Source organism: Thermobia domestica, chromosome 2 (genome assembly GCF_964235325.1).
Source record: "Thermobia domestica chromosome 2, izTheDome1.hap1.1, whole genome shotgun sequence".
In the NCBI taxonomy this organism is placed as follows: Eukaryota; Metazoa; Arthropoda; class Insecta; order Zygentoma; family Lepismatidae; genus Thermobia; species Thermobia domestica.
This window is the reverse complement of record NC_137455.1, coordinates 125,211,966-125,239,800: the sequence shown is the minus strand read 5'-3', so window position 1 is coordinate 125,239,800 and position 27,835 is coordinate 125,211,966. Positions and strand designations below refer to the sequence as shown.

At 34.9% G+C, this 27,835-nt stretch overlaps 1 protein-coding gene across 1 annotated transcript in view; it reads right to left on the bottom strand.

Annotated features, from left to right (window-relative positions):
- Window positions 1–480: 480 nt before the first annotated feature.
- Window positions 481–27,835, bottom strand: part of LOC145675376 (uncharacterized) — a 36,542-nt gene continuing 9,187 nt past the window's right edge. The window contains exons 3-5 of the mRNA XM_081745780.1: window positions 24,636–24,801; window positions 12,260–12,489; window positions 481–4,959 (exon numbers count right to left, since the gene is read on the bottom strand). Of these exons, the coding sequence (XP_081601906.1) occupies window positions 12,297–12,489; window positions 24,636–24,801 (359 nt within the window). The 3' untranslated portion in view covers window positions 481–4,959; window positions 12,260–12,296. The remainder of the gene's footprint in view (window positions 4,960–12,259; window positions 12,490–24,635; window positions 24,802–27,835) is intronic.

The following is a 27,835-nucleotide window of genomic DNA, read 5'->3' as shown; positions in this document are numbered from 1 at the left end:
ATCTAGCTCACCAGACCTTAATCTTATAGACCGTTATGTGTAGAGCGTTGTTAAACAAAATACCAATAAATGGTACGACTGATTCTCTGCAAGCAGTCATTACCCAAACAATGTCCGACATCAACAAGGACCAACTGATTCATGCATAATTTCATACTTAACTAATCGCTTTGCTCTTGCATTGAATTCGTTACTAATAGTGGTGGTTACATTGAATAAACTTGTACTTCAACCATTACTGCATCTATGTATCAAATTTTGCATCAGCACATTTCGTTATTTATTAGATGGTTGTCTTTCTTACTGTTACCAATATGTCTCCAAACACATTATGGATTCTGTACTATGAACCACAATCGTACTACAGCATTCCTTAAATTCATGTCATTAAAATAATTAAGAATTAAGTTAGTTCATTAAGTATTATTATAAGTTATATGATTCAAAAAACAAATATTTTATGAAAGAAAATGTAGGCAGTTGTTTTTAGAAATATGCATTTATTTGTAACCGTAATAAAAAAGAGTAGTTCCATTTATCACATCATATAAAAATCACTGGAATTACTATTTTGATTTTGTAAGCTACAATAATTATTTGCACTTTGCCATCAAAATAACGAATAACACAACAATTATTCTTTTATGTAGAATCTACAATTGAAAAAAAAAACAATAACTTAAATATACTTTCTATCTGCTAATCTACTTAAAAAATTAATAAATCAGGTCATTATAGATTACTAAGACAAATATTAAGATTTTAATACCAGTGGCGCACACAGTAAGTCAAATATACAATAGGTACAAGTTCTACAGTCTCCTTATCCATATTTCGGAACGATATATTTGGTTTCTTTCTTTTCTGTTCGCATCTGGAATGTAATATTTACATATCCAATCGATACAGTACTAGGAACAGAAATCAAGCTTTTGAATGTGGGTGATAGGACGGATGTAGAGTGTGCTTGTGTTTAAAATGTGAGCTATCGAAAGCAGAATGTTTCGATGTTGACACGGACTGGCTTAGTAAATGAATCTCAGGCTTAGCGAGAGTGAGTGGGTTCGAATCCAGCATCGTTCAATTCATTAAAGTCACACCTTAAAAAAAGTGCTATTATCTCTAATTTTTTCTTCTTTTTCGGACATACAAATTTTATTATTCTCCAGTTTTCCTGACTAATTATAAAACAAAATATAAGTATTAAAGTATTCTTTTTTAATAGAAGAAAATGAAATGAAATTTTTGAGTTTTACGTCCCAGGGTTATGCCGGTTAGGCTAAAGGAGACGGTGATGATGAGAGATGAATGAAATGGTGGAATGAAGAAAGTGGGAGGAAACGGGAGAACCCCGAGAAAACCCACGCACACGGTGTTTGTCCACCACAAAGTTCACGTGGCAGTTTTAATAGAAGAGGTTACATAAACTTACTAACATGCAAAATAACTCTAAGAAATGACAAAATTAAATATTCTGATAACTTCTTCACTTGTCGACTTATTTTCGAATAGGTAAGTACTTGAACCGATTACCAATTACCATGATTAGTCAGAATCATTTAATACAGAAGCTATTGTGTACAGTCTCGGCTTCCAATGAGACTGTACACAAAATAGTTGCATTAAATAATATTTGTAGTTAATTACGTTTCTTTTTTAATATCATACAAGTTAAATGAGGAAAGACTTTATTCTCCTTTAGATCGATCAAAAATAACAGATAAGATGTTAGGAATAAGTGCACAGATTCAGAATTCAGGTACAGTAGTGTGCGTGCCCCCGTCATCAAAATAATTAGCGCGCGTGATCGCAGATTCGATTCCAAGTGGAGGCAGTTGTTGACTTTCATCCAGCATCACGAGGAAAGATGGAAGATATTTGAATTAAGTGTTTCAAATTCCGCTCTAAATACAGATACATAATAGCTCGTTGGAAGCCGAGGGTTGATCATATACCCTCGCTTCAAAGTGCGCCTTCATTGGTAGTACAGACAGGGAATTCTAGTTTTAGTCGTCACATGTACAAATAATACTTTACATACACTTTCATGCCATTCGAAACAAAATCACTCAATAAGCCTGACTTAATAAGCACTTATCAAAATCATTATACAAACTGAAAGAACTCTGTTGAACATTACTGGCTCTACTGAAATCACACGAATTGAGATAGAACACTTTCCTGTGTTGTTTAACATGAAGTTGTAAAAGAATATATATATTTAAGACAGACGACTGAATAACTCTAATTTAGATTTTGTTGTCATACCGATTTATATTTAGTATCTAAGTTACCTAATTTAACAGCAATTGCTGAATAATTGAATTTCTGCTTCGATACTGTGAACGTATTAAAAACCATATGTTACTGCAACCATATCCCTATTTTCTTCTAACATCTCATGACTTCATTCCCCCCCCCCCTCCCTTATTTTATATAATTAACGTTCTTCTACTTAATTCTCGAATTTTGATAAATTACAACCTGAGATATTTATTTTTTTTCCTTTTTTTAAGACTACAATAATCAAAAATTAAAAGAAAATTTTGAAGTTCAATATCCTAGACGAAGGAGCGCGGGTGGTAAACTCAAATAAATAATGATACATAAAAGAACGTAAGTATACAAATGATGTTCGCCTAACACAAAGTGGCCTAAATAAGGATTCACAAACCTGCAATCCTGAAGTAAGCGACCTTCCATTGAGTCATCACAGCCACTAATTCTAAAACCATCTTAAATACTATATACTCGTACCATCAGTATATACTACAAACCGCTAGCTTGCGTGTGCCACTGGTATATCAGTAAATTAAATAGAGTTCATACATATTAATAAATACTTTGCGTCGGTGCAACATATTTTAAATCTAGTAAATATCTATATATCTATGTACAGAAAGTATGTAACACACCGAAAGCTATTACATGAATTTGGCACATGAAATATCACACATAATCAATTCTCAAGTGTTAAATACCACATCCCATACTTACACGACAAATGTATTTTGGTAAGAAACAATTCTAATATTCATTGCTGTGTTCAAAATACTATTTTTCAGTGTTTCATCACATCAAGAGTTAACAGTACTGTTCAATTATTTAAAAAATACCCGCTCTTATCATATGAAAGAAAAAGCATTTGGGGCTGATATATACATATACATATACATATATATAGTGTTCTTTTCCAACTCGTGTTCCTTTGTTGAAGTTGGAAGAGCGAATTTACGTGGTCCTCACAACAAGTGTCGCAATATTATATATACACAAAACTTAACTCCTATGAAAACTTCATAATCTCAAAGCTCATAACTCCACAGAATATAAATTAAATTAAAGCGATTTTTCAAGCGAGTTTCTTTCTGAAGTTTAAAGAAATAACGCACTGCCATATACGTACTATCATTAGGAAAATTCATCATTCCTATTTCGACTTTGTTTCAAAAAAAAATTAAAAACATATGACACAAAATTAAAGCTTCATATAGGACAACAAATACAAGAAAATGTGGACACCATATTTTCTTTCAATTATATTTACCTTTAAGGAGAATTGCAACAGCATAATAATTCGTTGTTGCAGACATATGACATATATTTTATTGATCATGCTCAAATGTTAAGTTGTTAACATTTTCACCTGTAAAACCTGGTGATTAGCCTGACAAATATACTTGTACAGCAAGAATTAGGCTGCACTCGCGTTCCTTGAAAGTATATATATATATTTTTTTCTTAACTTAAACACAATAATGAACTATCCCATTTTCCCTTCTTCTTTCCTTCACTATTCATTACTTTATTGTAATTTTTAATGTCGAAAAATATCATTTCGGTACCTTGACTAAATAATAGCATACTCTGATATCGATTCAAACTCCTTAAATTACTGAAATGCGAAACAGTTAGATTTTCAAAGCAATTGCTAGCATGTAACTAACTTCTATTTTGTTCTATTTACATTTACAGCTACCTTCTTCTATTTTCGATATATGCCTTTTTCCCTATTCATTACGCAGCCAATTCAAAGCATGTTATCATAAAGCGTTTGTCTTTTTTAATTATAACTGTTATATGCTGAACAAACGGTTATGCAACTTTCAAACGTTCAAAATTCCAAGTACGTAAACCCCCAAGCAAACATGTTTACTTCTTACACATCAAGCCTTGTGTCACATTATTTTTTCTTTTTATTTTTTAAATTTTTTTTCTCCTCTTAAATAAATATGAATTTTCAACCATATTTCTAAGAAGAGAAACAAGATTCTATTAAAACTACTGCGAAAATTCCAGATGTTCAGCAGTCATAAATAAATCAACTGCGTACCTGAAACCGTCAGGTATGCAGGTGTTTTTATCTGAATAATAAGAAACACAAATTTCAGGCAAAATTAGCACGAATTTGCTACAGCTTTTATATAAGAATATTTTCGTTGATTTAGTGCAAAACTATATACATACACATAATAAGAAAAAAATTAAAATAAGGATAAAATAACCATAATAATAATTTTAATTTTTAAGAATAGAGCTTCTGTAAGTACATTCTGTAAGATATACAGAAAGATGGATATTTTTTTTTTTTTTTTTTACTCAGCAATTAATTTTGTTAATTTTAGTAGACATTCTTTATTATTTATACTTATAATTAAACACTTATTCATAGTATTTTACCCTGAAATATTTTAGTTATCCATCATACATTACATAAATATTTAATTAGCTTATTTCGCTTTTTCTTTATACAATAATGCATGAATCTAACAACAAGTAATAAAAATAATACATGGAAATCAGCATATACACATGATAAAAAAAAAAAAAAAAAAAAAAAAAGCTTGTTGTTTGATTGTTAGGAGCATGTTTGCACTGCAGCTTCATGCGAAAAGTTTTCTTCTTCATGTTTTGCATGCCATGACTAGCTTCGTTATTTGACTAGTTATGGAGAATTAGCTGGAAAGAAAAAGAAAAGTAGTATAATATTCATAAATCATTAAAATGAATGCAAAACAGATCGCCTATATTGGTCATCTATAGTCCCACTAAGTATACAGTTTATCTTATCTTTGACGAACTTAGAAAGTAATGAATTCTAAACATGTTCAGTCTGTGCATCATGCTATCCTGGAATGTCTTACACCCTTGTTCGAGAGATTTGGAATGTCAGTTGCAGAAAGACAAGAGACACAATGGGAATTCTTATAAATAAAAGGCTATACATGACGCTACATACGCCCTTCTTGCCTGTCTGGCGTTAATAGATGTCGTTAGCTGTGGGATTGTTGTGAATAAACAAGTCGGTAAATAACTGCACTAAAAATATGGCATGGAATTTGTGGTAGTTGTAGGCAAATTCAATAAATAAATAACTTAATAACTTTGTTAAATATGAATAATTACGGCTTTTAATTAATGTAAACAATTGAATATTTTAACCTACAGTGTCCAGCGGGCCGAAGGTTTTCGTGCAACACCTAGTCGTGATAAAATTAAAACTGCAAAGAAATCTTTAAGTTTAAAGTACTACAGTTAATCTCAGGGAAACTGATGATAAATATTAGGCATATTTTCAAAAGCCAAATATAAACAAAATGAATAAAATTTCATTAAGAGTTTCCGTATATTCACTATAAAACAAAGACTATGCAAAATTTAGATGAGATCAGTCCAACTATATAGTAGAAGAAGAGGAAAAATCCAAATGCAATTTCCGGGGAAGATTGAAGCTCTTCCCGCTGAGCTCCAATATTCTAAGCCTTCCTAATATGTAATCCTTCATAAGAGAAGTCCTGCACACAGTACTAGCACAATAGTAATTACATATAATCGTGATAATACAAACTCAACCGACGCTGCTGAACGGGACGTTACACTCAAAATCAACTCAACTCAACAAACTCAATCGATAATTTAAACAGTACATACTGTGCCGGCAAAAAAAAAAAAAAATAAAAAAATAAAATAAAAAGAAATAAAAAATAAAATAATAATAATAATAGCGTAGCACAAAAAACTTTACATGTAAGATTCACATAATGGGGTCAAGCGCTGTTCCTGTCATAAAAATGTAGGAGGAGCCTAATGATGACGTCAGTCATTAGCGCGTCACTTGCATTCTTCCCTCACCCAGCAGAAGCTCAGTGTGCCTCGTGGCGTCGTACGACGAGGTTGTTCTTTCTTTGCTCTGGGCAGCTAGATTTGTTGTTATGTTCTTAAAAGTTAGTGGCCTTATATCTTTGTTCTGATTACACACAATGGGTCGAAAAAAACTGACAATGGCAGAGAAATCCCTGGCCTTAACTCTTCTTGAGTTCTGGAAATGGCCTTTCATGAACCATTATATTTCATGAATACTGAAGTTAAGATTATCAACATGCATGTGTGCGGTGTGATTCATAAAGCGTCTCATACTGAAATTGTTGTTGCAAGTTCGAAAACACGTCTGAACTCGCAGAATAATACAACAAGCATGCTTTGTTCCCGATGTTCTTTATGTAACTTATTACAATACTTTTCATATGCATTGTACAGAGGTACAACGTTTAATGCGTGGACTTCATATTCACATGATATACTGGCTTTTATGAACATTGTTACTTTTTATGATTATTATAGGAGAAAAAAGGACAATCTTTATCTATCTCCTGTTAGGTGTGAATCAAATCGTGCACAAGTCTAACATTGACAGGTCACGCAATAGCATGGCACAATCGCTAGAGTTACCAGATCTCCGGGCGCTGCCCTGAATGCGCGGTTTGGAAATACATACTGTGGTCTACTGGCCAGGGAACAACATTTACGACATTAAATATTGAATTTCCTCTCAATTAATTACTTATGCCATTTATACCTTACAACATGTGTTACTGTTACATAGCAAAAAAACGAAGTTTTTAAACAACACAAAATGACTACCATTTCAATGTGTTACTTGTATATTAATTCAACACCTAAGACATCGCCTTCCGAGTCTATCAGAAATAACTCGTGACTAGCTATGAAAAAAAATGAAATGAAATTTTTGAGTTTTACGTCCCACGGTTATGACGGTTAGGCTAAAGGAGACGGTGATGATGAGAGATGAATGAAATGGTGGAATGAAGAAAGTGGGAGGAAACGGGAGAACCATGAGAAAACCCACGCACACGGTGTTTGTCCACCACAAAGTTCACTTGGCGGGAGCAGGGTTTGAACCCAGGACCCCAAGCACCAGAGGTGAACGCTCTACCACTGAGCCACCGCGGCCCCGACTAGCTATGAGAATTTGCATTGGTTTTTATTGTTTGGTATAAGCGAAGATTTACGCAGTATATTTGGCATTTATACAAAACAACGAATAACTTTCTATGTTTTCTGTAATCCGTCACAATAATAGTTTGTAAACTTGTGAATTGTCTTACAACAGTTACATGGGTAACAGATAAGGAAAACAGACGGCAAAATTGTTATTCATCTAACTGTTGTCAGACAATTCAAGATTTACAAAACTATTATTGCGACCGATTACAGAAAACATAGAACGTTATACATTACTTGGTATAAATGCCAAATATACTATAAAGCTTTGCTCATAGCAAACAATAAAAACAATGCAAATACTCACAGCCAGTAACGAGGTATTTCTGATATGCTCGGAAGATGATATCCTTGGTGTTGAATTAACACACAAATAACATGCTAAAGTGGTAGTCATTTTATGTTGTTTCAACACCTCATTTTTTGCTGTGTAGTTATTTACAACGATTGTATTTTTGTTGTAAAAAAAAGTGGTAGATTTAAAATTATTTTCATTGTCGTTCCTGTATTATTGCGCTATGCTAATAATGTTTACATTAAAAGGATAAATAGAGGTGGGGATAAAAAATAAAATCAGTATCGATGGAAATCAACTGTACAATTTTCTCATTAATATCAACATTTCATAGGAAGAATAATAACATATACCAAACTTGTTCAAAATAATGCAGTGTTTTCTCTCGCTATACGAGTCAGTAATGCAGATGTCGAAAACGTACTAAGTAATGAAAGCTTTATGATCAGATGAACCAGAAAATAACCTGTCAATTTTTCCATAAAGCTGTTCTAAAAAAAATAGAGACTCTTCTCGACACACCAAGGAGTTCTAAAAAATGTAAATAATAAGGTCATCATTTATAGTCATTATTGGTTTGTTACATTCATTTAGTTTGGTACATTATGCATTTTGTTACAGATAATGGTAGTGTTAGTAGTTAGTAATAATGATTATAAGTGATAGAAGTAACGGTAGTAATAATAATAAAATAATAAAAAACAGTTCCTAATTTGTGTCCTTAATCACACAAAAGCCACTGGTCTCTGGATTTTCCCTCGGCTCTATCTGACAACTCGAACGGGAGCGGAAGATAAAAGAGATGAAGAAAGTACTGCGTGGTACGATATTAATTCTTGAAGGTAAAGGATTCTGTTGCGATTATAATACAAGTATGACTTTTACGGAACTGTCTCTATATTAAGAATATCGTACTACATGTACATTCAGACCAATACTAAAGTGGGTTGTCGGGGAAAGTTATAATATTTTTACAACAGATGGTGCCAGTCCATTTTTGGAAGTACCGGTACTTGAATCATATCCATCTATGTTATTGCTATGTAGTCTGACAGCTGACAGTTATAGTGTCATACTTTTGACAAAGTTATAGTATCAAAAGTATGAGCGACTTGGTTGAAAAAAATGAAATATTTAAGTTTTACGTCCCACGCTTATGCCGGCTAGGCTAAAGGAGCCGGTGATGATGAGAAATGAGTGAAATGGTGGAATGAAGAAAGTTGGAGGAAACGGGAGAACCCCAAGAAAACACACGCATACGGTGTTTGTCCACCACAAAGTTTACTTGGAGGGGGCGACTTGGTTGAGTTTTGCAGATTTTATACGTTTAAGATGGAGGAAACTGTACATTTTCGCAATATTTACTGCTATACTTACGCGAAAAGCTCATAAAAAGTTGTGTAAAGTTTACGATCACAATACTCTACAAGAACGTCAGAGCCAACAATGGGTTACGAAATTCTGTGCTGCTAATTTTCATCTCCATGACGCTGCTCGGTCAGAGAGGTCCACCGAAGTTGATGACAAAATGACGGCATTGTTCGAATCAACCCACATTACACCATACGAGAGATTGCAGAAACGCGGAATATTAGTTACTCAGGAGTTCACGAGCAGTTGAAGAAATTGGCATACAAGGCAAGCTAGATGTTTAGGTTTTTCACGAACTTAAAGAAGTTCAACGGCGCGTATAAATATATGCTCATTAAACATGAGAAAGACGATCGTTTTTGAAGCGACTCACAACTAGTGATGAGAAGCAGATTTTTAGAGCAATGTGTCGTGCAAATGATCTTGGTCCCGATGGGATGACTCACTTCAAACGACATTGAAAGCAGATATTTGTCAGAGAAAGTAATGCTCTCGCTGTGGTGATATTTTAAAGGCATCGTGTTTCTCGACCTCCTACCAACAAATTAGGCAATCAATGCGAATTTTACGGCCAACAATTGGACAATTTGAACGAATCCGTTGTTGTCCAGAAATATCTACAGCTTGTTAATCGTACAGGGGTTGTGTTCCATTACGACAACGCGAAACTACATCTAAGTTTGATCACCGTTGGAAAAAAAAATTAAGCTTGAGTGGAATGTATTGCCATACTCTCCATACTCTCTTGACCCTGCCCCGCCAGAATTCCACTTGTTTCACTCTTTCCAAAACTCCTCGCGTGGTATAGCATTCAATAGAGATGAAACTGTAAATCAGCGGTTGTTCACGTTTTCCTTCCGTAAAGACGAGATATTATAAAGTTCACCTAAGGTGGCGAAAAGTTATCGAACAAAATGGGAATATTCACTAACTGATTTTTGTTCTCTAAATACGAGGCATGTTTTTTAAGTAAGGTCCGTTTGAACATAAGTACACAACGAAAGGTTATTTCAAAAAAGTAAATGTATTTTCAGAAAGTACATACTTTACTCTATTTTTTCGACATAGTTGCCAAGTTTGTTCAAACACTTATCATACCTCTCAACCAATTTCAAAATACCCTCTTCATAAAAAACTTGCCACCTGCTTCGATAACCAAGAGTTCACTGCCGTTTTTCGGGACCCAACGGGAGAACAGTTTCCTAAACTTGAGGTGTTCAGAAACAATTTAAAGCACTGATCTCGACACGTCAGGAAATTCGTTTGAGAGACCTGTTATTGTGAAGCGCCTGTTCTCACGAACCCTCGCTTCAACTAAAGCCACCAAATCGTTTGTAATCGAAGAAGGGCGACCGGAGCGGTCCTCATCATGGACGTTGTCACGGCCATTTTTCAATTCTCGTACCCACTTACGCACTTTGCTTGCACTCATAACAGTATCACCGTACACTTCGCAAATCTGTCGATGAATTTCTGCAGCAGATAGGTTTCTTGCTGACAAAAACCGAATCACTGAGCGAACCTCACACGCGGCGGGCGACTTGATAGTCTTAAACATTGTGAAAGCACGGAACACAACCGTACAGGTCAGCTACAGAGCTGAAATTGAGCACAGTTGTTCCCGAGGCATGCCGGTACACGACGCACACGCTTGTTGCGGTATGCGCGCGAACTACTAGTGTCTACAACAAAACGGACTTTACTTGAAAAACACGCCTCGTATTCATTGAAATTATAGAAAAAATACGTAATGTCTTTTCCGATTATTGCATTGTAAAAGATACGTATTTTAATTATTTGATACCTTCATTCTTAAGCTGAACCTAACACCAACTCAATTAATTATTTTTCAAGTATTTAACAAATACACTAACGGTATTATACATCACAATCTTACTCTAATTACCAAACCATACTTATATCATATTCTATATATGTTTGCACAAGTATTTTCAACTTTCATAATCGTGTGTTTTTTCGAAAGCACTTTGTGCCAAGTTCGTGCCACTACCAACACCGACAACCCAGTAGCGATTATACACTTCTGATTTATAAATGAACAGGAAGAAGTAATTTTTTCTACAATAAGTTTTCCAAATCAAAACTCCAAACGGTTATTAGTTATTATACAGTTGTTGAAGTGGTGTTAGCTTGAGCCCGGTCCGGCCATGGATTTAAAATCGGAGACATGACGCTAGCCTGTCTAATATTAAACTAAAAACGAATTGTAGAAATTTGCTAATACTCCACTGAAGCTTCAATATAGTCTAACTATAATTCAAGCAAGCTTCAACACTATTGCCTCGAAAGTAAAAACTGAAATTAAAAAGGCATTTGACAAATATAATAGTTCCAGTAGCTCACATATAATTAGTTTAGAGTCCTTTATACGTAGTTTCACTTTTTTTTTTTTTTTTTTACCCTTGTATATGTTGTATATTTAAAAATTGGGCGTCTCATTCTAACTCAAAGTAACAAATTTGATTTTGATAGGGCATACAAGGACTGAAAAGGCCTCATAAATCGTTCTGTTTCAGATTTATAGTCCGAACCTTGCTTTAACCCGAAATTCTGAGTACGTTGTAAGCTCGTGCTTTCCTCTAAGTTGTTATTACACTAGAATCATTATGCAATATTTACATCAAACGGTGTGAATAATATTGAATGATGTTAGGTCACTTATGTTTTAATATCTACCGTGCATTGTCTGAGTAATACAAAATTAATGTTTAAAGCAGTAGTGACCAATTTATAGCACCATGCGAGCCTAGGCAAAACAAGAACCACACTTTGGGGCAGCTTTCAATTTTCTTTACTCCTCTCTCTCTTAGGCCACAGATAGCTGAATGTGCGTAAGTCACACATTTACTAAATCTTTGTTCTATTTTGAGTATCTTGCTCCTTGTTCCACATGACTACACCAATTAGGGTCTGGGCTACAAACTATATGAAATCTGCATTTTCCTAGAAATCAGCCGGTACCAACGGCTTTACCTTACACAATGAATGGGTTTAATATCCAAAAGATTAAAGATATTATTTTCACAGTTAAAAGTCAAATCTCGACTAAGATGTTCTGATGACCAACTTTACTATTTCCGTTATGCATGAAATTAAAAGAGAAAAATCAAACTCAATTTAGTCTTCTTTACGGGCTGGACTACTTAGCCATCACTGTTTTAAACTATCAACTTTTGTATAAAGTAATAATTTGTTTCGCTCTTCGTGAAACTTATCCTACGTTTGCTTCTTATGAGACGAAATTTATTCTAAAATTCTTTGAATACATACCCTCATGTACTTTCATCTCCCTTCGTGTTGATTCAGACTACATTACAGCACATTTCCAATCAATGGGAACTGCACAACACACACATCGCTGATGCATAGGCTTTGGTGGCATAAGATTTAAATCATCTTCATCCTGTGAGAGTTCAAAATCTTCTATGCTAAACGTGTCCGTTAATTCCTGACGACCATCTCTGGTCTTAGATAATGGGAAGAAGTTCACATCTTCATCACTGTTAAAAATATTATTATTATTGTTATTATTATTATATAGAAATGAAAGCAAAACTTAACAAAACCAAAATTCTACTTCTTTATATAGATATTAAAATTGGTCTCTAAATCAATCAATCTCTCTCTTTCTCTCTCTCTCTCTCTCTCTCTCTCTCTCTCTCTCTCTCTCACACACACACACACACACACAAAATATGAGAGTTTTCAAAACAAAGTCTCGGAGAAAATATCTAGTGCAATAATACACGACAAAATAGGTGACTGAAGGAAATTACACAATTCAGAAATTTCACAATAGCTACGGGTTACCGAATACCATACATCAAAGCGGTGAATTTCATTAAACTGAAAATTGCTTTAAATTGTGTACATACATACAACCAACGGCTGTTCATGGTTTTCTGATACGAGAAACATGATGTGTATAACGAAGATATCAGTTTCGTTTATTAACGTATATGTATCCGCTGTGATGTAGTATGTACGGAATGTCACTGATGAATGTAAGTAGTATTTGAATGAGCGATAAAAGTGACACTCGTTTCTCAACGACATGAATTTTCGTTTATTTATTCTTCTGTATGTTGCTGACAGTTGGCACTGTATAGAAAATTTCATCTGTGGAATCCGAGGTAATTACATATATTTATGTCTGGGGATTTAGATTATTCTATGAATAAATTAGATTGACTGTTAAACTATATGGGTCACTCCATACCAAATCAACGAAATTCACAACCCAACCACCTCAGATCTTTATGAAACCTTAGGCTTAGTCGAAGTAAGAAATAGTGACAGAGTTTATTTTTTTGTATGACATAGATGTAGAGTTGTTGGAGCTCGAAAATCACAGAAATTTCATATACCGAGAAGTTTAATGATTAACTGCTTCTAGCCTAACTGACATAGAGAACTGATTGAAATATTGTTAAAAAGATAATAAAATAAGCTATCCAACAACATATCACTACTAAATTTTGAAGAATGTCTGTTCAAGGTCATCCAGTTTGATCTATTAACTTTGGTCTTTTGAAGCGGCATAGCGAAAGGCAAGGTTTATAATGAGTTGTACAATAATTAGGAAACAAAAGAGTAACTACGACTTACAAAACGAAAGAGTAACTACAATTTACAAACTTCTGAAGGAAAGAGAGAACAAAAAGAACGATATTTTGGATGTGCATCAAGAATGAAAGTAACGAGGTTCTAACAAGTGAGAAGATAAAGAAAAGGCGGAAGGAGTATCCCAGAAACTTCTTAATAAAGAAAATCACAGGGGAAACTTGTGAAAATGAGCCATAAGTGTACCCATGAGATAGGGGTCGGCCTGTAACCGTGGTAGAGGTGGAAAATGTCATGAAAAAGATTAAAAGTTGTAAACCTCCAGGATGGGATAATATCCCTATCGAAGCATGGAAAAGTTAGATAAAGAAGAAATGCAGTGGTTTATGCGACTTTTTAATAGATGTTGAAAACAAGTAATATGCCAAAAGAATGAAGAAATAGCTACGTTGTGCCGATTTTTAAAAACAAAGGAGGTGTACACGAATGTGGCAACAACAAGGAGTAAAACTTACTAGACATGCAATAAAACTCTAGAATAGTGACAGAAGTAAGACTAAGAGAAGAGACCGAAACGACAGAGAACCAATTTAGTTTCATGCCAGGACGGTCAACAACGGATGCAATCTTTGCACTTAGAATGCTAATGTAAAAGTGCAGAGAATACCAGAAAGACCTCCATATGGTTTTCAATGATGTAAAGAAAGCGTATGATAGTATCACGGGATCATTTTGGTGGGCAATGAAAAAAAAAAGTGTGTTCCAAACACATTCATATGTAAAATTTACGACATGTAGGATGGATGTAGGACAGGCGTGAAGAGTACGTGTGGAATAACAGAAGAGTTCACAGTGAAAATGAGACTTTATTAGCGATCTAGTGTTTGCCCATAGCTTTTCGTAGTTGTGATGGACGAGCTTACAAAAGATATCCAAGAATTAACACCTTCGAATATGCTATTTGCAGAAGACATCGTGCTGATGATTGAAACCAAGGCAGCTGTAGGAGAAATTAGGTAGCTGAAAAGGAGCACTGGAGAGCAAAGGGCTTAGAATTAGTAAAACCAAGACAGAATATCTATATCGTCCATCCAGCAAAGATGTAATCGAAAACATAAGAATACGACTGGACAAAGAAGAGGAGGTAATGACGAAGAAATTTAAGCATTTGGAATCAATACTACAGGAAAATGCAGGAATTTGTAACCACTACTACAATCTATAACCCAGTTCGAGGGAAGGCTTGATTATTGCCAATACGTAACGACCGCCTCCCTTGAACTCACCTTCTTGATCCCTGATTCGAAGTCCTAGCAACCTCGAAAGGAACCGAGAAGGGATTCTTCGCGCAACGGAAAAAAAAAAGAGAAAACGGAAACGAACAAAAAAAAAAAAAAAAAAAAAAAAAAAAATTGAAGAACCAGAAGCTTACCTCCGGTGGATGCAGATCAGAGGAAAAGAGTAATAGCTCCATTCAACTCTCCTTTAATAAAGCTTAACTTGAATGTATAGATATATATGAATATTTTACCCTGGTTATATTACGTGCTTTGAAAAAAAAAATCATTTCCAGATATGATTTATTAACAATGCTTCAACTCTGACTGTCGTGGTAGTTAACCACAATATTACAAGTAGCGTAAGGTGCCTTGACATCTATACTATAACCTCATGACATCAGAAAAAAAAATTTCAAGAGAATACATTTCGGACTCTGTCTGTCAATCTCATATCCAATTTGGTTACAATACAAACCATTATCAGATTCCCATTGTTTATCTTTCATAACAGAACCGTCAATAAACCAGTAGTCGAAGTAGATTGTACTGTAAGTATTAGAAACAGTTACCTGACACTTAGTCGCACCACTTAAGAGAAACAATTGTATTGTAGTCACAGGAAACTGAATAGACATTTAAGAAAATTTCACATCACTCCTCATATGCACGGCACAATAACATGAACAGAGTGATTCTCGCCTGAGAGAACGCCAGCTGAAGGAAGTGTTACCGCTTCCGGTTCAGTTCAGGTGCCGAAGTCAATAATCAACGAAGGAACGGAGGTAATATTTACGGACATCCCCGTTCGGCAGCTCCAAACATGGGCGCACTTTACTACCAATTATAATGTCATAATATTAACTAAGTCAAATGTGATACACCTGAAATCTCAATCACTGCTTCAGCAGGAACGAACTCCTGCTCACACACTTCCCATAACTCAATATGCTGTAACAGCTTAGATAATAACGTATGCAGCCGAACATTCCCTGGGCCGACACAGCAACTAGTGACTTGGACGTTTAATAATAATAACGTTCCCTTACGGGCGGACAAGTTAGACGGACAGTATGGACAGTAAACAGTAGATAGACAATCTGAATTTATTAAACCATGAACCATATGGTATTTAGCACACTTAGTAGACGGCGATTGGATGAGATATTTACGTATTAACTAGATAAACCTTGGATTGATGGACGAGAAAACATATATAGACAGACAGTTAACTGACAGATAGCGATTGGACTTAACGTAGCTTGGAATGGCAAAACTTCTGGAAACGTGTAAACACTATTTAAAACAACCTCTGTAACGTGGCAACCTTATCAATGTAATAATCTAAACCTATAACAAATAGTGAGAAGCACTGGTAAATACTGTCAATATATAATATACGAAACTTTACTTAAACTGGAGCTTTAATAGAAAATATTCACGTAAACTTATAATACAGTTAACCCAATACTTAATAAACTTCACAGCAGAGAGAGAGAGAGAGAGAGAGAGAGAGAGATTAACACTACGTATGACTTACATGAGAGGGCCGGCTAAAACTATTCGAGGCCGCGCACAGGCTGGGCCCCTTTTGGGAGAAGGTTCCTCCCATAGGAACTCTTTACTCGGACATCGTGTTGTATGTAAGATACAATCGTAAGCTATACATTTTAGTACCCACAAATATTATTTTGTACTTCTGGAGAACACCAGTGCTTTAATTTCGTTATCTCGACTCTAATAAACAATTATAGATCTTTATTTCCACTCTGATAAACCGCTATAGCTCGTAAGAAGAAAGAATAGTTTCATTTAGTAGATCTTGTTCCAGAATCTTTAACTGAACTAAATATATCCATTAACTTCTCGCGGTTCTAGTTTTACGATTAAAGATTTCCAATAAAACAAGGTTAAGTTCACTTCACTTCGACGTTCCCATGCAAAGCAGTCATTGTAGATAGACTTAAAGTTAGTCACATTACCTGGAATGCTGCTACAAGAAGAAGAAATGACTATTTTTCACGGCATATCTCCTCTTACAAAAGAATCACCATGTGCTTATTCGGCCTCCCCCTTTTCATATCAGGATTATCCACTTTCCGTCCATCACTCATAAAGAATAATATTACCTTCCATCGCTTTACCCCTTTGTGAGTCTCGTTATATAGAATAGAACGACGAAATAGCTTCTAATACATCACAAATTAAATTTCTTTTAACAAAAAAAGGAAGCACCAAAACACCAGTTTTCCGGCGTGGGTAGAGAGTACACAGTATATATAAAAACAGTCGTTTCACCGCGTCACTTCTCTCTCATTCTCTCTGTCGGAAATTTCGGTGAAGTTTTTTTCACAGCTTTATTAGACGAAATAAAGATAATTTACACAAAATGCAGACATTAATGAACAAGATATATAGAAAAGAAAGAATACTACAACCTTAATTCGAACTATAAATCAACATTAAAGACTGGCCTCATTCCGTAATGCTCCTATGCCTGTATATTCTCCTACTCTGTCGACTCAGAAAAAGAACAAGAACATTGACAAAACTCAAGAGCAGTTTACTACGAGAACCACCGTCCAAACACAACAAAATCTGCATTTCAACGCAATGTTTGCGAAAGAATAATAAACATAAGGATACTTTAAATCGCCCTATTATAAAAATACGATAATAATATGACTAATATAATCCAAAATTCACATTGAGCCTATTAACTTGTCTGTAACAAACAAGGTATGTTACAAATTGATCGAAAATTACCAATATTAGTGTCTAATCCATGGTTTTCGGGATCATTCAGATGAACAATGACATTTCCGATCCGGTTTAAATCCAAAATCAGCCCCGCCACGTGGGGGAGGGGGAGAAGATATATATATATATATATATATATATATGATCGAGAATGGCCACTATCAGTATCGAATTTATAGTTTTCTGGGTCCCTTAGATGAACAGTGATAGTTTCGATCTCGTTTAAACCCAAATTCAAACCCGCAACTTGGGGGAGGAAGAGATATTTAAAAACCATCGAAAATGACAGATATTAGTGCTGAATCCACATTTTTGGGGGTCGCTGAGATGAACGGTGACACTTCCGATGTCATGGCCTGCAACATGGGGAGGGGAAAACATATAAATGCTCAAAAATGATCGATATTAGTGTTGAATCTATAGTTCTTGCGGTCTCCGAGATGAACAGTAACACTTCTGATGCTGTTTAAATCCATTTTCAGCCCCGACACTTGGGTGACGAGGAGGGGTGACATACATTGAAATGATCGAAAATGAGCAATATCAGTGTACATTTAAATTATTTATTTCAACCTAGCGAAGCGGGTAATATATGCTAGTAGGGAATATATTAAAAAGGTCCTGTAACAGTGCCTCGTCCTTGGCGAATGACTAGCTTCATTTGTTAGGGACACAACGAAGAAATAATCAGTTTCATACTGGTTAGTGCTAGAGCAAAAATAGCAGCGCGATTCAATTTCTATGAAAATCTGCTTTTAAAATGACATGACACATACTATGATTTCCATTTAACACAACTGCATATAAATTCAAGATGGTGGACGTCACTGCGATCCATTCACTATGTATTACAGAAATCCCCATACTTCCACAATTATCACTGGAAATTTAGTACACATATCAGATTGTTTTAAACATGGTTCAGGACTAGTTCACCTGTCGCAGAAAAAGTTTATTCCATTTCTGATGGGCAAATTCGGTTTCAAAAAATGTACATAAAAAAAAAATCCCAGTGAAGCAACAGCTGCCTACTACAATCGCAATTTTTTTAATGCACACTCATGTCCAAAATGATTGTCGCATATCTATAACTGTCTTTTTGTAAGAATATAATTTGATAATGATTTTGCAGGATACTTTTAATACTGATACTATGTGTATAATCGAGAAATGTATATTTTGTGGTAAATTTCATAGAAGAAGAATTATAAATACGAAAATTAGACTGAGTAAAACAAAATGTTGCTAAATGGACAAGAAAGTTTTATTTTCGTTTTATTGTTCTTATTTACTGCTCTCTTGACATGAAATTTGCCACATACATGTCTTTGCCGATTATACACATACTAACATTATAAGAAATACAGGGTGAAGTCGTTCTCAAATTATATTCTTACAAAAACATATTTATAGACATGCGACAATAATTTTGGACATGAATGTACACTACGAAGATGATTTTTCTATACCTTTGCTTTTTTTTTTTTTTTTTTTTTTTTTTTTTTTTTTTAACGTTACATGCTAAAAGACATATGACAGACCGGCAGGAACAAATTTGCTAACGTCTTATAGTGAGCAGATAATGACTCCAAGACAGTTGTATGACTAGGCGAAGTAAAATATAAGATATACGAATTTCACATTCATAAGTATATCATGAATGTGGAATACGAAGTTGAAGTGTCAATATTGTTTGACCGCTTTCCTAAGGTTAATTTTATTCCTGAATTTCAAAAGATTCATACTACAATTGTTGCTAAAAAATATTATGATGTGAAACATTATTCTAAGAACAGTTCAGTCTAATGAGATGTTTAGATTCTTTACAACTTGAAGAGATTAATGACTTTTTTTAATATATGTTTTCAATAAACACTGGCGCCTCGGATTTGCCCGGAATGTATTTGAAGACACAAACTATGCATAAATTAATTTTATCCTAATGGAATACCAAGATCCTTTGTATTTCCACAGCAACCAGACATTTGTTGGTTGCGCAAGTTTACTGTTACAAAAATTTATCCTTGCATGCCATAGGATGAATGTACACATTAAGGAAGAAGAAATGCCAGGCTGCCACTCAACGGTGACTAAACGGATACAGCTGAAGAAGGTTTAACGTGTGCAGTATATATGTACTTTTTACCGAAGAAAATTATCTTTTCTAATAATATATGTATATATTTTAACTAAGAAGATGCATTATTATTATTATTATTATTATTATTATTATTATTATTATTATTATTATTATTATTATTATTATTATTATTATTATTATTAAAACTTACAAACAGAAAAAAAAAAATTCATAAAAGTTTTATAGAAAAGGTACTTGATAATACATATTGAAGTGAATATTTTTTACATAACATTGCCTTCAAAGTTTCGAATCACAGCATAAGAAGTTGTACAATTTCAGTCCCTCTACACTGGAAAGGAGAAATTTTAAGAAGGTTGATTCATTCTTTCACGTGATTTGATTGACTGTTTTAGTGAGATGATTAGCAGCATTTCGCTAGATGTAAATTTAAAACTACTGCTTTTAGTTTATTCTTTGTTTGTCTGTTCGCTTTTAATCACCTGAAACTAAAAACTTTGAATGTTGGAGCACTAGGCGACACTGAACTTATCATGTTTAGTTAGCCTCCATTTTCCATTAAATGTGATATTAGCTCTTTCCCTTTTTCTTTCTTTCTTTCTTTATAACGATCCTGTACATGTTTATATTACAGTGTCATACAAAATGCTATATTTTTGTTCAAAGCTATTCGTGACAGGAAAAAAAAAAAAAAAAAAAAAAAAAAGTGAGAGAAGTAGTATTAGTAATGGTGTCATAATCTGACACTGTAATATCAAGGCAATGTCCAAAAGATACAAGTGTGTGCATTCGAAGTAAGCTTATTTCCTGAACTGACGTCACTTGATGCCGAAAAGTTCAAGTTCACAAGTCTGTGAGTGTGTAATGTGAGAAGATCTAGACTACATTAATATACTTGTGAACATAAGATGGTAGTTACTCGAAGAGCAAACAATGATACTAATAACTTCTAAATAACATTTTAAAAAGCATATTATTAATATTTTTTGTTAAGGTGAATAATTTGTAAGCTGATGTTATAACGATTTCCTTCATAAATGTAAAAATTAGTGCTCCTATAAGTGGACTATCAAAATGTTACAAAATAACAGAAACTTATTTGTTATGTTCTCTATGCGAGTATACAACAGAATATAAGATCGTGTAGGAAAATTGACCGAATATTTTAACGATATGTGTGATTAAAATATTACATGTAGTTCACGTAGTTTGATTGTGTTAATTAGACTATCGATACTGCAGTTATTACGTAAATTACGAACTTTAATAGCATAAGATGAATTAAAATAGAGTAGCATAAAGAATACTTATAATATTTATTACTCTATGGCTACAAATACAGAGGTTGTTCAGTCTACATTTGGCCAATTTCGACTTACCTAAAAATTTACAAGAATCCATGGCGCCAGGTCCGTAAGTGCTCGAAGTGTTTCCCTTGGTTCCTAACAATAGCCCGACAGCGTAATTTCCACTGTAATAGGCTTCCCTGAGGAACTGGGAGGGGAATCTTGTCCCATTCCCTTGCGCAGCTTTCCAAAGTCCTTCCACAGTTATCACACGCCGTTTTCTCAAAGCCCGTTTCAGCAATCCAAATTCACAATAGTCCATAGGACTTGCATCTGGAGATTTAACAGGTACCTCATTGAAAGGTCATCATTTTGGTCACAGAGCGGAAACCCACACACTTGGAAACAAATTTAACACAACACTCACAACAATGGTCCGGTTTCGTGCGTTATTGTCGTCCGCGCGGAAAAACAATTCCGTTCTCAGGAAGCCACTGCACAACACTGCAGGACGCCACGAGCCAGGTCGGGTGAGTCCATTCTCCCCGGGAGGGAAAAGGAACGAAATCGGCCAAACGTAGGGTGAACAACTTCTGTATTCATTCGTAGGTACACAGTAAGGTACAAATTGCTATTTTTTACTCTAAACAAATGAATTTCTTTCAAAGGAAAGAACACTTAGTAAATAAACAAAATGCCAGATATGCATTTTCATACAATCTAGGTTAAAAGGTCAAACTGTATGGCCTTTAACAGATCTAGTAGTTTGATATATCGTTGGGAAGATAGTTTCATTATGTTTCAAATACGGCTCAGCCTTCTACATTAATTAGGTCTAATAATAAGCCATTAAATTTTGCGATATGGGCCAGAAATCAACATTTTCTTCCTAATTTTCGAGGTCACATAACTCTACAACTACATCACTCAAGATGCTAAAATTTCAAATCTCGACAAAAGCTATGACATATTACAGTTTCGTACAAATCTGAGATTTGAATCAGAAATCTCAGTTTTATTTGCTGATTTTACACAGGTTATCTCTTATATATATTCCCAATACACATTGGTCGAATTCTAATTTTGGGAATCTGTACTTGGCCTAGTAGATATATGATTATTAATAACCTTATTCATGTTGCTAACCAATCCTGCTGTCCTCTTTCCATTCGCAACTATTAACATGGATAACGAGATCTCTGATGCACAGGAAACATTTGTATATAGGCGCAGAAAATATAGAGGTGTAGTTGACAAAAGATCTTCGGTAGACAAAGAAGGTGGGAAAATACCTAGGTAATAAATTATTATTATATATCTTGGTGAAACATTTGAAAGATAATTCTTTCACGGAAATTTTATGATTATCTCCCACATGAAAGCCGAGTTCAAATATTCTAATTTACAGGTTTTTTTTAATTCTTCTTTTTTTCCTACTTGTCCTTCTTTCCTTTATTTGTTTTTCGTTGCCATTTTTTTCTTTATTTCTTTCTCATTCTCTTATTCCCCTTATCTTCCTTCTTGTTCATAGTTGTGGTTTTCTTTTTGGGCCGTGAACGTTTCGGCAAAGAGTTATTGCCTTCCTCAGCACAAATCCTTTGCGAAATTTACCTGCTAGAACTACACCCCAGTTGATTATTGTGAAAATAATGCATACGGTTCCAGAAAAAAGGACAATACAGGTAAAACTTCAAACCTATATGTCATTAATTACTAACCATTCGTTTTACAAGAAATACGTTCATTCACAGGATATAAGAAGTATAATATAATAAGTATTATTTATACGAAGAAGTTTCAATAATATTTGGTCTAGGACTTAATTCGTGCGGGTGGACAAGAGATGGCGCAACGAACGGAGCGTCCCACAGTTCCATGTATCCACACATGTGTTGCAAACCCCTGTCATCGCGTATCGTTCGTAGTATAGGGCAGTGGATTAAAGCGTCAACAACACCAGTTTGTAGTTAAGTGAACATGGCGCAATTTGTGCCTGATAAAGTGTTTTTGCGGGGTGTCCTGCTGCATTACTTTAACATGCAGGAAAGTGCGACTGAAAGTCATCGTATTTTGGTGGAAGTGTATGGTGACCATGCTCTAGCTGAGCGAACGTGTCAGAAGTGGTTTGCACGGTTTAGAAGTGGTGATTTCGGCTTGGCAGACCAAGAGCGAGCTGGACAGCCAAAAAAATTTCAAGACGAAGAATTGACAGCATTGCTCGAGCAGGATTCGTGTCAAACGCAGGAACAACTTGCAGCAGCATTAGGCGTTGATCAAACAACAGTCTCCAAACGCTTGAAAGCCATGGGAATGATTCAAAAGATGTCACATTGGGTTCCACATGAATTGAAAGACAGAGACGTTGAAAGACGAAAAACCATTTGCGAATTGCTGCTTCAACGACAGAGCAGAAAGGGGTTTCTGCATCGAATTATTACGGGTGATGAGAAGTGGATCCATTACGAGAACCCTAAACGAAAAAAGGCCTGGGTGAAACCAGGTGAACCAGGTCCATCACAACCAAAACGAGATATTCACTGTGCAAAGGTTATGCTGTGCATATGGTGGGATATGAAAGGTGTGGTGTACTATGAGCTGCTGCAACCGGATCAAACTATGAATGGAGAACGTTATCGACGACAATTAATGCGTTTGAAGCAAGCTCTGGCCAGAACACGACCAGAATGGGAGAACAGACATGATAAACTTATTGTTCAACATGATAACGCTCGCCCACATGTCGCAAAACCGGTCAAAACCTATTCAGAAAATGTCGGATGGGAAGTTTTACCCCACCCGCCGTATTCACCAGACGTTGCTCTTTCGGACTACTACTTGTTCGATTGCATGAACAACGATTTGATTGGACAGCGGTTTACTTCTTCAGATGTCGAAACATGGGTCTCTGACTGGATCGCTTCCAAGGATGAGGTCTTCTTTCGCCACGGAATCCGTACATTGCCTGACAGATGGGCGAAAGTGGTGGCTAGCGATGGACAATATTTTTCTTAAGGTATTTATGTATTTTGTGTTTGTACTACAGCTTCAATGTGTGCGTACCAACCGCACGAATTAATTCCTAGACCAAATAATAATAATAATAATAATAATAATAATAATAATAATAATAATAATAATAATAATAATAATAATAATAATAATAATAATAATAATAATAATAGTAGTAGTAGTAGTAGTAGTAGTAGTAGTAGTAGTAGTAGTAGTAGTAGTAGTAGTAGTAGTAGTAGTAGTAGTAGTAGTAGTAGTAGTAGTAGTAGTAGTAGTAGTAGTCGTCGTCGTCGTCGTCGTCGTCGTCGTCGTCTGCAATTCTATGCGTTATTTTTACAGTAAAGAATATCAACACAGTTGTAGTTCCTATGCATCATAGTTTAGTTTTTATAGCATCTAGCATCACCTTCTGGGTGCTTTCGACAAGTACAACTTTAGTTAATATTTAATATGCATCCTCTCGAGTCATTAAGAATCGAACAAATTTTACTTTTATTATTTTACCTCCTGCTTCGTCCTTAAGAATGCAAGTGTTAGTAACAGTAAGCACGCTATTTTTACTTCACATGCTTTGAAATAATACTGTATGAATATACCAGCATCAAATATTAGGTAGATTTATATATTTTTCTTCAAAGTTAGATACTTACCTATCATCCGTTTCCCAGTCCACTAACGGCTGATGCTCTTTTTGAATGGCAGTAGTTTGATATTGAGTCTTACTTGGTATTGGAAGCCTTTGAATAGGAATGAGTGACGCATTTTTCTTATATTCTTGGTTCCTGTGTATCTTCTTAGCTTGTTCTATTCTCAGCTCTGTTGGAAAGATAATTTTATAGCTAATCAACACGTTTAAAATGGAAATCCAAAAAGCTACAATCTGATATACAGCCTTACTTTTACACATGCAATTAACATAATGTAGCCGTTGTCTTCATCATAGATCAAGGACAACATTACAATAAACTTACTATATTACTAATTAATCCAGAAATACCCACAGATAGTGTTAGTGTTATTGTTAGTGATTACGAACAAATGTAAACTGGTTGAAAGCATTTGGAAAAATGAAACAAAGTATATTTCCTTACTGATATAGATTTACTGAGATTGTTAATTAGGTTCTATTGGCAAAAATTGGGATGCCAAAGAGTGCGTACTGGAATTAAAAAAAAAAAAAAAAATACACGCAGAGTTTTAGAGTGGTTAGTGTGATTCACATATTAAGGATCAGTCACTAAATTTAGATGTTCAACATAAAGATGAATACAGGCATTTATATATTTCCTCCTGTTATGCTTCTATAAAAAGAATATCTGATGAAGTAACAAAGGAACTGCATAGTGATAAATATCAGAAAATTCTTACTTTTAAGAATAAAGATTGATGATTAAACAATTTAATTTCTTTTCTGCAAGAAGTGTCCACGAAGTTATCTATAAAATGCAATCTTTCAATATTCTGAGGCACTCTCGTAGTTTTAAATAGACTTTCTAATTATGTCATATGTGCGTGGTCAAACAAATAAAGAAAAAATTGAATACAACAGTAACTTAATACAACTGAAAAAAGAAAAAGGATAAGAAGACAAACTTAATCAGGTCAAATATTGTGTCTTCTGATCATTAGACAATCTATTCTCTATCTCAATATTCTATATACTATCATCCAACGACTTATATACTAACTCCCGATTGATATTTAATCTACAGAAAGACTGAATCCAAACTTTATCCTAAAAGAAAAAGGTGAAAAAAATAAGTTGAATAACACCTACTTAAAAAATAAAAAAAAAATTCAACGATTATGCTCATAGGCTAACGGAGAGATGACGATGATAATAAACTGAATGCTGGAATGAAGAAAATTGCATCCAGGAAATTAAATGAAAGAATTCAAGATCAAATGAAAAAGGAAATGGATACAAGTTTACATGCACGGGGAATAACAATAGAAAGAATGGCGTGGGAATTGTCTTGATAAAAAATCTGAAGAAAAAAATCTGTGACGTAACAAGAGTAAACGACAGAATTATGGTAGTCAAGCTCGTGCTACAAGAAAGAGAAACCGTGAATATAATCAGCGCCTATGTTCCACAAGTTGGATGTGATGAGGTGACATAGTAAGGATTTTGGATGGAGCTAACGGTACTCTGCAGAATTTCTCGTTACATGAGATCTAAATGGGTACTAGGGCGATCAAAATCAGGATATGAAAGAATACTTGGAGGATTCGGATTGCAAAGCAGAAATAAGGAAGGTGAGAACATACTATACAAGTGGCAAAAGTATACGATCTTACTATCCTGAATACCTTCTATAAGAAGAAAGAACATTTAATTACCTATAAGAGTGGCACCTCAAGGTTTCAGATCGACTTCATCTTATGACGGTGACAAAACCTACATGATGGAAAGAACTGCAAAGTAATACCAGAGTCTAACGGAGCAAGACCACTTAGTACTAGTCGATATCTACATCAACGGAAAAGTAGGAAGACGACGACAAAATTAAGTGCTGGAAATCAGATACGACAAGTGCTGAAAATATTCGAAAGGAAATTACCACATCGCAAGTACCGTAAATGAAGGGAAAAGAGGTGTATATGGAAGAGGAGTGGACCTGAGCATCAGTAGCTCTCATGTAAACAGCAAGAAGGTTTGGGAGAAACAAAAGGGAGATGCCTCATTGATATAAACAAACGTGGTGGTGGAATAAAGAAGTTCAAGCAGCTGGGAAAGACATTAACAAGACCTGAAAAATTAAAAGAAAGCAAACAAGAACATCAAGAAGGTAGTTAGTATAGCAAAAAGCAAGACTTATGGTGAGTTGTACAACAACAATCTGAAACCAGAAGAGGGAGTAATTAAGACTTAAAGCTTTCGAAGGTGACTGAGAGACAAAGGAAAGATATTTTACATGTACGCTGCGCCAAGGATGAAAATAACAAAGTTCTGACAAGTGAGAAGAAGATAAAGAAGAGGTGGGAGGAATATTTCCAGAAACTTCTCAGTAAAGAAAATCAGACAGAAACTTGCGAAATATCTACCCATGAATTAGGGACTTATTCGGCCTGTAACTATAATAAAGGGAAAAAAACGACATGAAAAAGATAAAACAGTAGCAAAGTCCTATGGCAATATCTTTATCGAATCATGGGAAAGTTTAGGTAAAGAAGGAGTGCAATGGTTTACTCGAGTATTCAATAGGATATTGAAAAACGGAAATATATCAAAAGAATGGAGAAACAGCTATGCTGTGACGAATTTTAAAATCAAAGGGGATGTGCAAGAATGCGGCAACTACAGAGTTATAAAACTTATGAGCTATACAGTGAAATTCTCGGAGTGTGACTGAAGCAAGACTGAAGAAAAAGACGAAATAATAACCTGTTGGTTTTATGCAATATTTGCACTTAGGATACTAATGGCGGAGCACAGAGAATATCAGAAAGACTTTTATATGGTTTTCGTAAATGGATGGAGTTATAAATTAAAATGAATTTTCCGATCAGCCATGTACAAACATCTTCAACGGTATAACTAACTAACTAACTCTATGGCCTATGGAACCCGGAGGTTCAATGCCGCGTTCACAAAAGCTCTCCACTGACTTCTATCCTTAGCTAACTGCATCCAGTTTCTACTCTGTATTCCAATCTCTGCGAGATCCATCTTAATATTGTCCTCCCATCTGCGCCTAGGTCTTCCTAATGGTCGTTTTCCGATTGGTCTTCCAGTCAAGGCTTTGAAAGCGTCTCTACTTTCTTCCATTCTAGCTACATGACCCGCCCATCTAAGCCTCCTAGACTTGACGACCCTAACAATGTTGGGTAAACCGTATAAATTATG